General features: G+C 33.0%; 1 protein-coding gene across 1 annotated transcript in view; it reads right to left on the bottom strand.

Moving 5' to 3' along the window:
* Positions 1–746, bottom strand: part of LOC115877059 (protein obstructor-E) — a 29,630-nt gene extending 28,884 nt beyond the window's left edge. Inside the window, exon 1 of the mRNA XM_030893134.1 lies at positions 641–746. Coding sequence (XP_030748994.1) covers positions 641–683 — 43 coding nt within the window. The 5' untranslated portion in view covers positions 684–746. The remainder of the gene's footprint in view (positions 1–640) is intronic.
* Positions 747–18,099: the final 17,353 nt, after the last annotated feature.

Genomic DNA, 18,099 nt, shown 5'->3' with positions numbered 1-18,099 from the left:
AATCAATCCTAATTTATGTCACATACTAATATACCAAATTTATTTTTTTTATCTGATAAAATAAAAAAGTTATAGGGGTGAGCCACTTTTGAGACGCACCCGGTATATGATAATAAATGTCATAAATCGTCATTTTCAAGCCAATTTGATTTTTCTCGATCATACATGGATTTTTTACATTAAAACCCAGATCAGAAAACTTTATATGAAAATAAAACATCTCTCACTTTCTCAAGTAGTTGCACTTACTCATTTATACCCTGTATAAATAATTGATCTAAAAAGAAGAAAAGAGAAGGAAAGCATGGTCCACTGTCACTGTCAAAAACATTATGCAAGTTTTTTAAAGTTTTATATTTTTCCTTAATTCGCCTTAATATTAAGAAAACCAAATAAACCACGACCAACTGTTAAACACGTATGTGGCATTTTACTGTGACCTTTTACAAAATTAACATTCAAAGAAGAATTCGAGAAATGTCATCAGGAGTAAACAACGGCTCATCGTAACATGCAAGCTTTCACTTTTCGATCAATTTGATGACTGAAATTTGAAACCGGAAAGTCCAGGTATGATCTTTAAGTAAAAATCACTCGTAGATTAAATGATAGTTGTATAAAAGTTGTTAAAAAAACTTACCAGCAAGTGCAAGAACGAGCAACAAAGAAGACGCCGCTTTCATTATTAGACTGTGACTGTGACTGGGCGACGCAGCCGAAGAATTTGCAGTTATAAGAGAGAGAACGCAAAGGTGTGCGTAGCAAAGGTCCGTGGTAGTACGACCTTGGCTGGACGAGCGAAGAGTTGACTGATTTTCCCGAAAAAAATCTGGTTTTTGGAACGTGGATTTCCGGAAGAATTTGCCGAAAATATCATACTAATATTTAGTGTTCCATAAAAAATGAACATGTAGCTATAGCTTGTATATAATTTTTGCAGAAAAAGATTAAGGAGATATCAACCTAGATAAAGTTATCTAAAACGAATTCTGTGGAATAAACTTAAAAAACATAGAATGTGAAAAAATGCCAAGTTTCGCAACACAATTCCTACGCTATAAAAAGTTGTGCGATCTCATGTAAAACCAAGTCAGTTTATTTTATTTAGTCTCTATTTAAACTGCAGTGCACCTATTCAACAATTTTGATATAAATTATTAGTATCAATATCAGTCATCTTTATTTCTATAATAATTATAATGACTTGGCAATTGCATGCAGGGCACCAAAATTATTATAAAAAAGAATAATCTACTATTTCGATTACTAAGTAAATCTAAACGGTGCACTTAAGAATAAAGTTTTTTAATTACTACAGAATATCATATCGTGCAATTGCCAAGTCATTATAATTATTATAGAAATAAAGATGACTAATATTGATACTAACAATTTATAACAAAATTGTTGAATAGGTGCTTAAAGAGAGACTAAATAAAATAAACTGACTTGGTTTTACAACTTTTTATAGCGGATGAATTGTGTTGCGAGACTTAGCATTTTTTTATATTCTATGTTTTTTTTATGGGATCTTATTTCTTTTTGTAGGTTATACTTCTATTTTTTTTCGGGTCATTCAAAATAATATTAAAGAAGTTTGACTATAATTCATAAACTTTGAATTATGGTATAAAGTCAGATAATATCAAATGGATTAATATTCTAGTTTTCTAACGACTTGTGTTTCCGACTTTCGTTATAACTCAAATATCAACTTTAAAAATGTTAATTCATGATTTTACCAATGCTTATTCAAAATTATTTTTTTGTCAATTTTACAAATATTTTATTTTTTATCTCGAAAACTATAAGAGATATGAGAGTAGTTTCCAAAAATGTAATAATATACTTCCATTTAAAATAACAAAGATGCTACCACTTTCCAAATGATCCGGCAACACTGTAACGCTGATAATATTTTAGATAGATGGTGCCTTTATATAAAAATCAAAATTTTTAAAATAATCCTATCACCGGTCCTACTATTACCATCACCGGAAAGTCGGTTACCACTAATAGCGACTAGACAGCTAACTTTTGAGCCATAAGGATATTTCAAGATTTTTAATTTTTTCCTTCCATTATAAGCTTAAAGCTACCAAAAATTCAAAGTTTGTGTTACATCTAGAAGTACTTTAGGATTTTGATGACGGCGAGTGAGTCACTGGCGAACTTAAAGAAGTTTGACTAGAGAAAATTCAGAGTCCTTGAATTATTGTTTAAGATATGTATTTAATATTTTACAATCAGAGTTATTAACGAAAATAAAATTAAAAAAAATATGCCCCGAGGCAACCTCGAACTCGAGTCTCCGGGTGTACCAGCTGAATACTTTCGCGCTGCACTATCATAGGCCAGTCGCCAAGTATTAAAAAATAGCTTATGGCGGGAGCAAATCCGAACAAGCTAGAATAAATGTTATTTTGTTTAGTTTAGTGTCAGGAACCACGTGTTAAATTTGCACCACCCCCAAAGCCCGGATTTGGCCGCCATCTTGGAAAAAGTGGCTAAAATTCGGTTTATTTTTCATTATTTGTCAATAACTCGATTTCTATCAACTTTAGTGCAAAAAATGTACAGACCAAAATTACAGAAGAAAAACGTTCTATGTACTTCTTCCGTTTGATGACCCGTTTCCAAGTTATATCGGTTTAAATACGCTAAATATATTATAAGCAGCTATTATTTCCTCTATTCTAGGCAGTTTTTGTCTTTCCGAGAACCTTACTCGTTTTATTTCTCCACGCATTTAGTGGCTGCGACACCACATCCGCATTATACAGACAAGGAAAAATGAAATTCGTTAAAGTTTTACAGAAAGAAAAAGAATTATTACAGACAGCTGCACAAACTTTCAAAGACCCAAACGCATCCCCAAAGATATAGAAAAAGCCGGACAACGATTTTTTCTTCATCTATACGGATCCAAAAAATAAGACTCATTAGATAAGTACAGATACCAATGTTTCGTAAAATCTATTACCAAAAGCTTACCAAACCTAGCATCATTACCACCGACCAAAGACGCAGCTCGCTTGCACTCCTTCCGTACGTACAGTCAGGTACAGCTATGGTATGGGAATGAAAAATCACCTCTGGATTGGGGATGGAAAAATTCAAAGAATGGGTTGATGCCTATTGCTACTTCCTAAGGTGCAGCTCCCCAAAAATTATTAAATCTGATTTCATGTAAATGTGCCAAAGGTTGTAGTACATCTTGTAGTTGCAGCAAAGCAAGTTTGCGTTGCTCGGTAATGTGTGCACTTTGTCAATGCAAATCATGTTCGAATAGTTTGGAGGTGGCAAAATTAGACGAAGATGAGTACGAGGACAATTTTCCTCTCGATAAAGATCAACGAAAAGAATATTCTGCACCTTATGAACCAGATCCGGAATATGATACAGATGTGGAAGACATTCAGGAAGATTATATTGAACAGCCAGTAATATCAAAAAAACGAAGGAACTCTGATGAACCTTTCACCTCAAAAGAAACCGAAGTTGTCGACATGTGGATTAGGCCTATTGGAAATGGGGAGACCACTAAAAAAACGCCCCGGGTACTTTACCTCAAGGCAACTCCCTGAGAGATAAGGCGGTTAAACTTGATTTTCCACCAGTCACGCAACAATAAAAATTTAGTCCGTTATTGCGGTCATAATACAAATTGCGTTCGTCCATTATGACCGCGACAGCAGGCTACTGCCAACCAGTGGCAAACAAGTTTTTATGCTTGATGTCTCGGGGGTGCCGCTCAAGGTGGTGTGGAAATAAGTACAGTTAACCCTGGATATATTGAATATGTACATTATATCAAACTTTAATTTTGTTTACGTAAAATTCCATACTTTGGGTAGTCGCACGAAAAAATACCAACAACGTTTTTTATAGAGTTTTTCCTCTTCTTTAATTTTGATCTCTACATATTTTGCACTAAAGTTGATAGAAATCGAGTTATTGACAAATAATGAAATAATGAAAAATAAACCAAATTTTAGCCAATTTTTCCAAGATGGGAAAAAAATCAAAACTCCGGGCTTTACGGGGAGTGCAAATTTAATACGTGCTTCTCGACACCAAACTAAACAAAATAAAACTTATTCCAACTTGTCCGGATTTGCTCCCGCCATCGACACCCTTGCCGACTAGCCTATCAAGCCTTCCTCAATATATGTTCAAGCCTAGCATTTAACCTATTAAACAAAAAATATACCTAGGGACTTCATTATAAGTTAAAGTCCGACAAGAAAAAATTCATAATCCTTGAATTATTGCTGGTACATTGATATATAAATAAAATCAGAAGGAGACCGCTCCGATTAATTCTAGTTTTCTACCTTTTTGCTCGACTGGAAAGGCAGTTACTTTTAATCCATAAGGATATTCCGAGATTTGTCATTTTTTCCTTTGGTTATAAGCTTAAAGCTACCTAAAATTCTAAATTTGGAGTTTGTGACACATCTAGAAGTACCTTAGAATTTTGATAATCTGTCAGTGAGTCAATGTCGAAATTAATGAAATTTGACAAGCGATAATTCATAAACTATGAGGGATAATTACTAGATATTTTGGTAACTTAGCCAGCTATAGTATGTCTTCAAGTGTAGTGAAAATTAATATTCTTGCACAACGAAGTTACAAGGTGGTCAAAAGTGCCGCTAATACCTTTGAGAAAAGGAATGGTACGGCTGTGCTCGACTTGGCGGGGGCACTGCCGTGTCCCCAGATTTTGATTCCAAAAATACGTAGTAGTTTTATGTCTACGGAATATTGGGACACCCTGTATGTGATTAGTTAATTCTAAGTATTTCTTAATTGATTGGCTTACTACATGTAACGTATATTGAATAGTTGCTTACTAGTGAAAAGTTTCCTTATTTCTGCTGATTTTTTTCTGCATAACTAACAAATTTACATTCTTTTTCGGCAATTCGCAATAATATTACTGTCAAATTAAGCTTTGACACAATATCATTCTAGATTTACCACCTATTAACAAAACAAATGAATTGTAAGTTTTATCTAAATTTTTATTATATGTATATTAAAATAACGTCTAGAGATTGACCTCGCAAAAATAACATCGATTCTCATTCCCCAGCCGTATTTGACGTCGTTTTTTCTTCGATCATACGGTATTATATTGGTTAAATATTTCAACCATAAAGCTAGCACAATCTAACGTGAATATTTCTGATACACTAAGTTTTTACTTTCATATTTTAAAGAGTTCTAAGTTGAAAATCGAACTAGCAGTATTAATGCTTTCACTTTACAATCAAAGGTGGCGCAGGATGAGGAAACGGTATTTTATAGGTATATTGTTAATATGCGTACCAACTATGAGATTATTTGTTGCAAATGGGACATTTTCAAATGCATTTTTTTATAAAATACTATAAAAATACAGTGGAATACGTTTCTTCATGAATGATAAACATGCCAAATAACTCTAAAGACTTCGAATATTATTTCTTTAAAATATTTTTATAAAAAAAGTGCGAGTATCCACAAAAAGCTCCAATTAAGCTTCCTATTTGACATTTTCGTTCCTGGTTTTTTGCTCCCTTGATTTCTTTTTATAAAATATGTGAAAAATATTAGGGTACCTACATTTTAGAAATATTTTCATAGAAATACAGGGTGTAAATGAAATAAGTTTTGTTACATGGAACATGCAAACCAAAGATAATTCTACTTAGTTAAACCTTATAATCAGATATTGTATATTAATCCGCTAATTGAAAGAAAATCCATATAGTCTCAGGGCCGCTTTATCCATTAGGCAAGATTGGCAGCTGCTTAGAGCGGCAGGCTGATGAGAGGCGGCATTTTTTAATGAAAGCAACTCAACAAGGAAAAATATATGTTCGAAAAAAAAAACATACGGCCACCATTGGCGTAACTACAGTGGTGCCTGGGAATGCCGCCCCCCCCCCCCCAGCTACTGCGGGGTACCGCCAGAGAAATCTTGAATTATGACTCCTGGCTACGTATTAATTTTTATTTGCTTGTGATGTAGTAAAAATGACGTTTTCTAGTTTTGTTTAGTTAAAATTATTTTGTTGTGTTCAAAAAATGTGTTAATTTTTATTTTTTAAAAAAATTTGTAGGTATTTAAGTAATCTACAGGAACACGGTTTGATAACCAAGTGTATGAAATTTATTGATAGAGAAATTCATGTAAACGTTTTATTCAAAAAATGTGTTTTTTAATATTATTCTTAATGTTAAAGAACAAAAGACCTAGGCCTACCCTGGGCTCAACATCAGCCCCCCCCCCCAGGATGAATTGCTAGTTACGCTAATGACAGCCACAATATTCATGCGATATACTGGGAACTAAACAGCCAAAAAAGTGAAAGAAAAGTTGTTCAGAATTTGGTTTGTTGTCTATTTATCAAGTTTCATAAATATACGGAAACTTCAAAAAATGACACATTTTCTATTAACTTACTAAAGTTAAGTAAAATAAAAATAAAAAATTATTTTTTTTTCGTATGAATGACACAAGTAAATCCAATAAATTATATTCCAATGCAATCAATGCATTAATTTTACTTTACTGATGCCGGACAAGTGAATTCTGAAATCCGGATCGTCGCGTCGCAAAAAAGATTTTTTTTCTTTAAAACTTATTTATGAACTTTTAAGAGGGAAATTAAGAAAGGAATATTCTAAACATTTATCCCGTAACTTTTTTTATATTTTAATAATTTTAATAGTATTCGTAAAATTTAATATTGCACCATATATCGGTGGGCCTATACATATTTTTATTTACCTGATAAGGACCATAAAGACAACGGGCAACCCAACGGAAGCTTGTCATTGTTTCAAAAAAACTAGCTGCTCACCCTGTTTCGCAAAACAGCTTCATACAAAAGTTTTGAGTAACTGTTTTGCAAAGCTGTGTAACCAGCTTTATGCTGATTTAACGAAGGCGTCCATTCTTTTCAAAGAGACCTGGTTTAAATCAACTTTGACTCTTTGAGTACCTATGTTTTCTTCTTCTTTTTAATTTATACCGATTGCCGTTGCACAAACAATTAATATCATCCACCCATAGTACGCAAATAATAGCCCCGGAATCTACAAAATATAAACCAAAAAAAACATTCACTTTCCATGAGTCCACCAAAACCAGAAAATTTGATCGCCAAAGTATAGAAATGGGTACTTTCGAACATGCGTCGGTTAAGTAGAGCTGCAGGATCGTAGGAACCAAAATATTCAACAAAGTAACAGATATTAATTCAATGTAACTGAAATATTTTACTAAGTAAAAGTGTTTTTGCGGTCAGATTTCCAGGACGCTTTTTCAAATCCCTCCGGACTGCCCCGGACGTATGGAAGCTAAATTCCCAGACCTACAAATAAGTCACATCTCTGAGCAGAAGATCTTTGGCAACCGACATCGAACGCAAACAACATGCATGATACGGACAAGTACGGACATGTGCAGAGAATGGATGATACCACATCCAAAACAAGTTTACTAAGTTATGCAATGGATATCTATCTCAAAAACGAGAGAAAGGGTTTAAGACCCAAGAAGGCTTAGGAAGGAGGGTATAACAAAAGCAATAACTGGCAATGAGTGCCAGAAATAAGTGTGGGGTAATGAAATGACCGAATGACTTAAAGGAACTAATTAACTTATGTCGTAAGACGTTCTAAACCGATATATTTTTATTATATGATTTTCAAAGAATTGTTTAACTATAATACAAAATACATTTCACATTTTTAACAAAATAAAACAAATAAACAAAGAAAGGAACCTTTTAACTGTCGAATTTCACTTCACCTACCGCTCGATTAAAATAAAAGTACGAAAAAAATTGTTTATTACTGTGGCCGGGTTCCTCTTAATATAGTTCTGAGTCACCGCCAATGACCTTCTTAAATATTTGACCTTGTTTCCGCCTTTCAAGGACTCAAAATCGACGGACAGGTTCTTCGTTTTGTTTTTCTTTTCTTCGATTCGATGGTCACGATGGCTCCAGTGAGGCAGGTTTAAGAATATTTTAAGCAATTCAGCTGTCGTGAATTTTAATAAACCTATATCTTTATTAAATAAAATAGTCTTTTTCACAGATACAATTGGAGAAACACAAAAAATAAAGATATCGAGAGGTAGATACAGAAAAGAATAAAAACTGAATTTTGACAAAATTATGACTATTATGACAACTGTTGGGTCTTCAAAGGCTTTTGTCATTAGTATTTTCAGGTCTTCATAGGCTTGATCTATGCAGATCTCCATATGTTTCTACCCAAAAAATATTTCATACGATCTCTTAAGCGTATGTACATCATGTTGCAAATAGCCTATTTTTTCGGTTTGGGGCCCATATTAAAATAAACTCATCGGCAAAAGTCTTGCACCCCCTTACAATTTTAATAAAAAATTATGTTTCAAACTAATTTTTCGTGGAAATCAATAGATGCTAAAGTTATATTAAAAAATAACACAAAAAAAGAAAAACTTTCACCAAGTTTAATAAAATATGTTTTAGCTCTATTCGCCTATTGTACATGATGCCACCCCATAATATCTCAGTTCCTCCTTGATAAGGAGCAACAGCAAGGGCTGTATTCAAGCAATGCTGTCTCCCTCCACACTCGCTGACGATAGTCATCACAGATCAAACCTATCCTGGTTTCGTCAGTGAAAATTATACGTTTCTGCACTGAGGTAATAACCAATTCTGATGTTCTCTATCCCACTGTAGCTTCCTTTGCCTATGGTGTAAAGTTAATAGAGGGACTCGCAGTGAACGTCTACGCCGCAATCCAGCATTAGAAAATCGCCTGGAAATAGTTCGGCTTGATATCACTCGGTGGTAAGTTCGTTGAAACTGAGATCGTAGCTCTCGAATTGGAACTGACCGATTTCTTCTGGCAAATTGAGCCAAGTAGCGATTGTGTCGTTCAGTCCTTACCCTTGTACGACCTAACCTAAAACGAGATCTTACATTTCCGGTGTCCAAATACCGTTGTATAATTCGGCTTACAGTACTTCGCAGTAAATTTAAACGATCCGCAATTTGATGCCTGCTGAGACATTCTTCATGCAAAGCGATAATTCGGACCCTATCGAAGGCAGAAATTTCGTGCCCTGGCATTTTTGTCGCTTTCACAACACTTACTAGAAGATTGAACTCGAACTGAGAAACAAAATTTGACCGCAAATAGCAAAGCCATACACATTCCATCGATAAGGTTTTCTTTCATTGCTTTCATGACCTATTTTTGTAGACACATATTAAGGTATTTGTACACATAGCCACAATAATATGCTATGCAAAGAAATAAATTTATCTGGGGGTGAACAAATTTTTGCCGATGAGTGTATATTCAATGTTAACCCGTAACTGGTGAGGTTAGTTGTTAACTACCCAGAGAAAAAATTATAACGTAGAATGTCACCCATCATACAATCTATAACTACATAAATGGAGATTTTTCTGTTGTAGGGGGACAGGGCATTTCCCATCCTCCTCCGACAACAGATATTCTTCCTCCGAGGAGTGGATGTCTACCTCTTCCGGGGGTATACACCCTTCTACGGTTGGAGTTTGGCCCACCTTATGCTTTACAGTCGATGAGCTTGTCTCCGACTGAGGTGGTGAGGTGGAGGCTGGAGAATCTGTTTTCATTTTCTCCACCTCTTTAACTTGGTCTCTCCTTAGACATGATACCGGTGTTGTCCCGTATCTACAATAGAGGATATATCCCTCTTTCTCTATTGCCTCCTTGGATTTGATATCAATTTCTATTGTGAGAACTTGACCATGGCCCTCCTCCCTCGAGTTGATGACTCGCCAACTCATTACATTGAACGGCTTTCCATCCTGGCTATTTTCTCTCCTTGTCGTAGCAGATGAGATATTCTCGCTCCCTCTCTCACCCTTTGCTAGAGATGTAGGTAGAAGTTTTTTGTACAAGAACATATAGCAGAAGTAAGGAGTAATTACAATGGAATGTTCCCTGGTGTCCCAAGGTAAAAGCTAAGCTTCTATCTAGCCACGCATCTCTTTGACCTGCTCCCGCCATCATAGGATTTAGATTTTTGGCAAGGCTGTCTCTTCTTGGTCCGGACGGTTAAGCCAGAACCCCCCGACACCATCTGCCGGTGAGACATTACCACAGGCAGAAGAGTTTAAGAAGTATGGAAAGAAGAAAATGTTCTCTACGGATTCATTCCGAAAAGACACTAAGGTTGTACTTCTTGTTTCTCTACGGTTCAATGCACTATTGCTTCACTGCGTTTTACAACACGAAAAGTGTTACTGAATCTTTGATGAAAAGTGTACAGTCTACAGTCTACTCAACAAGTCGTCGTACTACTCGTTAGCCAATAACCATATTCTCCGTACTGATAAATATTTAACAAATTTAACTAGGCTAAAAATTCTAGCTAAAGACTTCGTGGAGCCTAATCAATATCAAAGACTTCTCAACACACCTGTGCTCAGCGAGTTAGAATACTCTCTTAGCGTAAGTAGAATAGTGCAAAACCATTCCGACACGTAACCAGACAGAATTTAGAAATACATATAACCCCAAGTTGAACAAATCCCGTTTTGTTAAGTTCAATACACAATACAACCTAGTTAAGTTAAATAATGTTAATGCTAAATTCCAATAGAAAGTGCTCGTCTATTTGTAAAAGTGATAATTTAACCTATCTATCCAACGGCTTACAACTTTTTACGACGTTTTCCGATTCCTAACCGCCACTGTTCTCTCTCTTGCCACATCTTATATGTAAAGTGTCTTTCTTCCATTTCCTTTCTTATTCCTTCTCTCAAAATTGTTCTAGGTCTTCCTCTTCTTCTTCTCCATTAGGGCATTCATTATAACAGCTGCTTTAGGAGCATCTGCCATCCTTTAAACATGTCGGTACCATATCACTTGTTTGGCTCTTATATTATCGACAATCTTTTAATTTAGCTCCCATTATTTTCCATATTCGTTAGTTCTTGACCATATCTGTTATGATTTTCCAGCGGCTCTTCTCCACAAATCCATTTCTAGTGTTTTATTTTTCTGGTATTTCTGATATTATTATTTTTCTGGTGGTCTGTTGTATAAGCCATACTTCGCTGCTATAACATATGTAACTATAATTTTTACCATAGTAATGTAAATTAGTTTTTTATATGACTCACTGACTAATTTTGATCCCGTGCATTTCCTTGTGCATTTCGATCTTTGATTGCTTTATCAAAAAATTTAAATTAAAAATGAAATGGTTCTGCAAAGGTTTTTTTCAATATTAAGAAGCCGTCTGTGCCGAAAACACTGCGACCGGAAAGGCCTATTTTATGTTTGAACTTAGTCTCGGTGTCCTGCATCAGTTTGTAGAGGTACTTGATAGGATGGGAGCATAGTTCCTCTGGTCCTATGTCCCCTTCCTTTTCCAAATACATAAAAAAATAAAAAATCCTTTTAGGCATACGTCAGAAGACATGCAGGTTATATGCCTTGATATACAGGGTGTCCCAGAAATAAGTGCAAGTATTTTAAAGGGTGGTAGATCTCGATAAAAGAAATATATTTTCTCTTTATCGGTTTTCAAATAAGTCCAAAATAACGAAGTTATTTTACTTTGAAAATTAAAAAAAATTATTTTTTGCTAAAATTTTGAGAAACACCCGATCTTTTCTGGATTTTCTTTCTTGTAAATTTAATCTAATACCTATGTTGCCATATTATCAAGAAATTGCGGTTTTTAACTAAAAACTAAAAAGAATTCCAAAAAAATTTTCAATAAATTTCGAATTTTCAAAATTTTTTTTTCGCGAAAAAAAACCTCACCGGCGCTACAGTGTGGTATTTGACACAGATAGTTGATCGAAATTTTTTTATGTAGACCTTATATAAATTATTGCTATTTTCAATTAAAGATGAAATAATATGAACAAAATAAAGGATAATTCGTCGATTCTAAAAAAAGAAAGAAAAATCACTGTTCCAGTGTTTCCACGATCAATGCCACTAATGGCAGTAGTAATATCGCAATTAATACTACTAATGCTACGACTGATCCGCGAGCAATGCCCATACCACTAAAGTCGCTACTAATGCCAAATTGTGCTATACTGCTAATGGCACTAATGCGATCGCTTTGTACACAATGCCATCGCGATTTACACCTCGCATTAGTATATCACTGATTGGCAAATTAGAGAAAACCAAGAATGTTTTTCTCATTTTATCAGCAAAGTCGCAAAAAGTCGCAGTATTTTATTTTACTGTATGAAAGCCCAATGTTTACTAAGTAAAACGTATATAGACAATATGGTGAATTCTTTGAAATGCAACTAAATCTCTAAGTATAATAAAAATGTCACAAATTTAATCAAATTTTCTGAACGCCTAACTTTTAGTTGCAAAAAAAATCGTTAGTATAGAGAATATCAAAATAAATAATACGTTTTTGTAGAATACATGCCTGCAGCTTGCTGAGCCATTTTCAATCGAAACAATAATATAAACGTAAAAAAAGCACAAGAACAACAACAATTTATAATTTTAAACATAAAATTTAGCCATGTGAGAAGTAACAACTTTGACGTTTCGTTGAAACGAATGAATGCATCTAAACACACCCTTAGCAACGCCATTCATGGCAGACATGATTTAACTTATCATTTATCTTTTTTTGGGAAATCTTAAACACATTTGCTTTTTCGAATTTCGATCACCTTTTTCATGCTAATACCCCACCATGAGGCGTTTTTCTGGGGTTGAACTATACTACCAGTTAAAATACTTGCACTTATTTCTGGGACACCCTGTATATATCAAAGCAACAAGCAGCAGATTTATGAAAAATGTTTTAGTGTCACTCAGAGAGAAATCGACAAAATAAAAATGTTATTTTTTGTGAACACAACTGCATTAAGTCCAAAGGGAAACCAGCTTGTTAGTGGCTTTTTACTAAATTGTAAAATAAATTTGCTTTTTACCGATAAAAAATAATTTTCTTTCCTTTTTTTTAGGTATATTACTTTTTCTAGTCTTAAAGAATAAAAATATTTGCTATTGACACAATTAAAACAGATATTATTTTCAATAATTATGACCCAATATTTAAATAGTGGGTATTGCTTATTCTGATATAAAAACTAGATTAGAAAAATTAATATGTGTGAACTAAAGAAATTTTATTCACCGACTCGTGCAGCATTCATTGACTCGAAAGCGATTCTCCATAAACAAATTGCTAGTTATTATTCGCATTGTATAGCTGTATAATCAGAAGCATTATATTTCCGTTCATTTCCCATCCTAAATCGTGCCTGTCGCCGTGTTCAAGTTTTAATCGATTGCGAATAACCTACATGAGACTTCTTTCAAATACTTTCGTTTGCTTTCATTATGTGACAAAGATAGTTTCCCAGTATTGATAGACATAGCATAAAACAGAAAAACTGTAAATTGTAATGCAATTTGAATAAGTTGCAGCAATTTAAAGAATACTTACTCATTACATTACTATTGACTTCTTGAAAAGACTTATGGGTTTTTCGTCACTATAAGAAAATCTACTAAATATATTTTTTTTTCTCAGTGGTATTTTAATCAATTTATAGTCAACCAATTTGTCAGAGGTATAGATATAATAAAAACGTTAAGAATTTTGTTTAAGTGCAAATCTAAAGTATATATTTCAGAAAAATATTTTAACTTAACTCAAGGAGAGTAAGTGGATCGGAAAGATTTTTTTTTTAAATGAAACACCCTGTACAGGGTGGCGCCTCTCACACGACGCGGAGGCTCCAAGGAGAACGGAAGTTTATATCGAAATAAAATTTTGGGAATATATGTAGGTTAATTGAAAGCATTTTATAAAAATATATACAGTTCTACAGGATGTCCCCAAACAAAGTTACATCAAGCATCAAAGTTGTTTTTTTTGTAATGGACCACACACCCTATACCTTATATTAATTGAGATTCTAGGAAAAAATAAAGGTGAGTTTTTTTAAAGAAGCATATGCTTAAATTATAAAGATTTTGACATATTTGACATTTTGCGAAAATGAAGAATAAATTTTAAATTTCAATAACATCTACCCTATCGTTAATTCGAATTTAGGTAGCTTTAATTTAAATTTAAAAATCATTCTTCATTTTTAGAAAATGTTAAATATGTGAAAAAACCTTACATTTTAGTTATACTACTCTAATGAAACTCACCTTTATTTTTCTCCTAGAATCCTAAAATTAATTACCTATGTAAGAATTATTTAAATATAGCGCCAAAAACTAGGCTGACAACTCCTTCCTGGAAGCATAGAATTATGGGTAGCTTGTTGTTATGGTGTTGTTAGTTGTTATGTATGGAGAAATAAACAAAAATTGGAGAATAAAGTATAAAAATTACATGAAGTCATTTTTATTGTAAATACAATAAAAATTAAGGCTCCCCCTTTTATAACTTCAGGTGTGGGGTTAAATCTGCGTAGTCCCCAAGAAGAGAAGAAGAGTGATAAGTTATAACAATAGTTTGAAGATTACCGGCAATAAATAAAATGGAAGATCAAGACGAAAACCAGAGTTACCAATTTTCTGCTGATGATTTTGAAAGATTTGTGCAAAATAGAGCTGAAGAAAATCCAAACAGTAATGCTAATATTAATCAATTTATGAATACGATAACAACCTTATTGCAACAAAATACTCAGATGTTGCAAATGCTACAAAAACAACAGCAGCAGCCATTACATGCGCCAAATCAAGAATCTCCAGTTCGAAATTATAACGTAATGCCAGATCTCTCGAAAACTATAGAAATATTCAGTGCTGAAGAAGAGCCAAGTAAAGCTAAGTTATGGTTACAGCAGTTGGAAACTGCCGCAACACTTCACAATTGGCCAGATGCGTTTATTTTCCAAACAGCCAAAAGTAATCTGATTGGTGCTGCACGCCATTGGTATTCAGGGCGAAGCAGTGAAGTTGTAGATTGGTCATCCTTCCGCATGGCTTTTATTAAAACATTTGTATTTACCAAGAATAAAACCGAATTATGGAAAAGAATGCAAGAGAGGGTACAGTCTGTCAATGAAAATGTAAGCGTATATTTTCATTCCAAAGCATCATTATGCAAAGAGTTAAGTTTATCATTCGAAGAAGAGAAAGAGCAGATAGCTATTGGATTATGGTCCAGAGAATTAAGTAATTTTGTCATGTCCAAATTCCATATAGATGAAGATGCATTATACCAGGACATTATAGCATACGAGAGAATTGTTACTGCGAGGAAAAATAGATTGCCTGAAAGAAAAAATGAAATTAAAAACCACAGAAGACAATTGAAGCATCTCTGAAGAAATTTACCAGTTTAGATCAAGTTAATAATAAAACCATTATGTGTTACAATTGCAATTTGCTAGGACATTTGGCGTCGCAATGCAAAAGATGCCTAGAGTGAGGGGTTCGTGTTTCAATTGTGGCTCAATGGAACATAAAATAAGAGACTGTCCAAAGATTAAAGGAGAAAGAGCCTCTACATCCAAGAAAGAAGTTGAAGAGAAAGAAGCATTGATGGTCGAGAACAAATTCCCTGATAGATTCACCTTGCCTTTGTGTCTTGTAAAAGACAGTAAACAATTATTTATCGAAGGTACTCTTGATTCAGGTAGTGTAATTTCTATTATTACTAATAGCATAATCAGACCATTTAATTTTGAAATCTCAGAAGCCCCATCTGTAGATTTTGAGGGTGTTAATAAATCTAAATTAGATGTTATAGGTTCAATAATGTTTAAAGTATATGTTGAAGGCATAGATGTCCAAGTTTTATTTTTATATAGTACCAGATGATGCTATACCTGTTAAATGTCTATTAGGTAGAAATTTTATGACAAATAAAAATATTTCTTTAATTTTTGAGTCTGGAAAAGTCAAAATAAAATCAGTATTAAATGATAATTTATTGGAAAATCAGGAAAATAATGAAATCTTACAAATTGATTACATTGATCAAAATGAGGTTGATTTAAATATAAATTCTGAAATTGATGCAAAAATCGTCAAAAATTAGTTGATCTTTTTGTTCAAGATTATATACAACCTGAGCGACCTGAAAAAATAGAATCTAAAATTAAAATGAAAATAGTAGTTAATTCAAATCATACTCCGTTTTATTTTAAACCTAGACGTTTATCTTTTATGAAAAAAATATAGTGCAAGATTTGATTAACGACATGTTAGAAAACAATGTAATACAAAAAAGAGTACTTCGAGTACAGCTCTCCAATAGTTCTAGTTAAAAAGAAAACTAATGATTATCGATTGTGTCCTGATTTTAGAGCTTTAAATAAAATTACTGTAAGAGATAACTTTCCTATTCCCTGATTGAAGATCAAATTATTCAATTACAAGGTCAAAAATATTTCACAACCCTGGACCTTAAAAGTGCTTTTTATCACGTTGATATTGAACACGATTCGATAAAATATACTTCGTTTGTAACCCCAGTAGCTCAATACGAATTTTTAAAGATGCCATTTGGTCTTAAAAATTCTCCTTCTGTATTTATGAGGTACATTCACGAAATATTTAAAGAACTTATTGATCTAAATAAAATTTTTATTTATTTTGATGATATTTTAATACCAACTACAACTATACCAGAAAATATCTCAATTTTAAAGCATGTTTTTAAACTATTAGTGGAAAATCGCTTGACTTTGAGAATAGATAAATGTACTTTTTTATATACTGAGATAAAATATTTAGGATATATTATTAATGAAAAAGAAATTCGTCCGAATGATGAGCATTTATTAGCAATTAAAAAATTACCCAGTGCCAAAAATGTAAAACAGGTTCAAAGTTTCATTGGTTTGACCTCTTACTTTCGAAAATTTGTTCCAAATTTCTCAACCATTGCTGGCCCATTATATAATTTAACTAAAAAAAACAGTAAATTCAATTTTGGATCTGAGCAATTTACTAGTTTTAATAATTTAAAAAGAAATATTAATGTCTAAACCAGTTTTAGCATTATACTCACCTAAAGCAGAAACTCAGCTTCATTGTGATGCTAGTTCGCATGGTTATTCCGGTATTTTAATGCAAAAACAAAAAGATTTAAAGTTCCATCCAGTATTTTATTATAGCCAACGTACCACAGAGTCAGAGTCTAAGCAACATAGTTTTATTTTAGAATTAGCAGCCATAATAAATAGCATTAAAAGATTTCATGTCTATATACTAGGCATTAAATTTAAAATTTATACAGATTGTAATAGTATCACTTTAGCACTTAAGAAGAAAGACATTAACCCGAAAATAATGAGATGGAGTTTATTTTTACAAAATTATGACTATACTTTTAGAACATAGAAGTGGAAGTAATATGCAACATGTTGATTCTTTAAGTAGATGCTATCAAAATGTTTTAGTACTAGAAGAGACACCTTTTGAAACAAATCTTAGCATTAGACAATATCAAGATTCAAAAATTAACAAAATTAGAGAGGAATTAGAAAACTGAAAGTAAAGATTTTGAAATCAATAACAATCTTGTTTATAAAAAAGAAAATAGACGTTTACTATTTTATGTACCTAACACTATGGAATTAAATGTAATTAGAAGTTGTCACGATGATTTAGGACATGTAGGTATATGATAATAAATGTATTAATGCTATAAAAAGAACTCTATTGGTTTCCAAACATGAGAACTAAAGTTGATGAATATATAAAAAACTGTTTAAAATGTATTACTTATTCTCCTGTAAGTGGAAAAAAAGAGGGTTTTTTACATAATATACCTAAGGGAAATAAACCATTCCTTACATTACATTTAGATCATTGCGGGCCTTTAGCAAAAACCAGCGAAAAGAAAAATCGATTTATTTTTGCTATAATTGATGGGTTTACAAAATTTGTAAAAATATACGCATGTAAAACTACCAATTCAACTGAGGTAATAAAATACTTAAGGAAATATTTTGCTGATTATAGTAAACCACTTAGAATAATCACAGACAGAGGTTCTGCCTTCACCTCTAACAATTTTTTCAGAATTTCTTCAAAATTATAATGTAAAACATGTATTAATTGCGACTG

Source organism: Sitophilus oryzae, unplaced genomic scaffold (assembly GCF_002938485.1).
Source record: "Sitophilus oryzae breed Bouriz unplaced genomic scaffold, Soryzae_2.0 scaffold_1059_pilon_pilon, whole genome shotgun sequence".
In the NCBI taxonomy this organism is placed as follows: domain Eukaryota; kingdom Metazoa; phylum Arthropoda; class Insecta; order Coleoptera; family Curculionidae; genus Sitophilus; species Sitophilus oryzae.
Note: the sequence above shows the minus strand (reverse complement) of the source record. Positions and strands in the feature narration are given on the sequence as shown.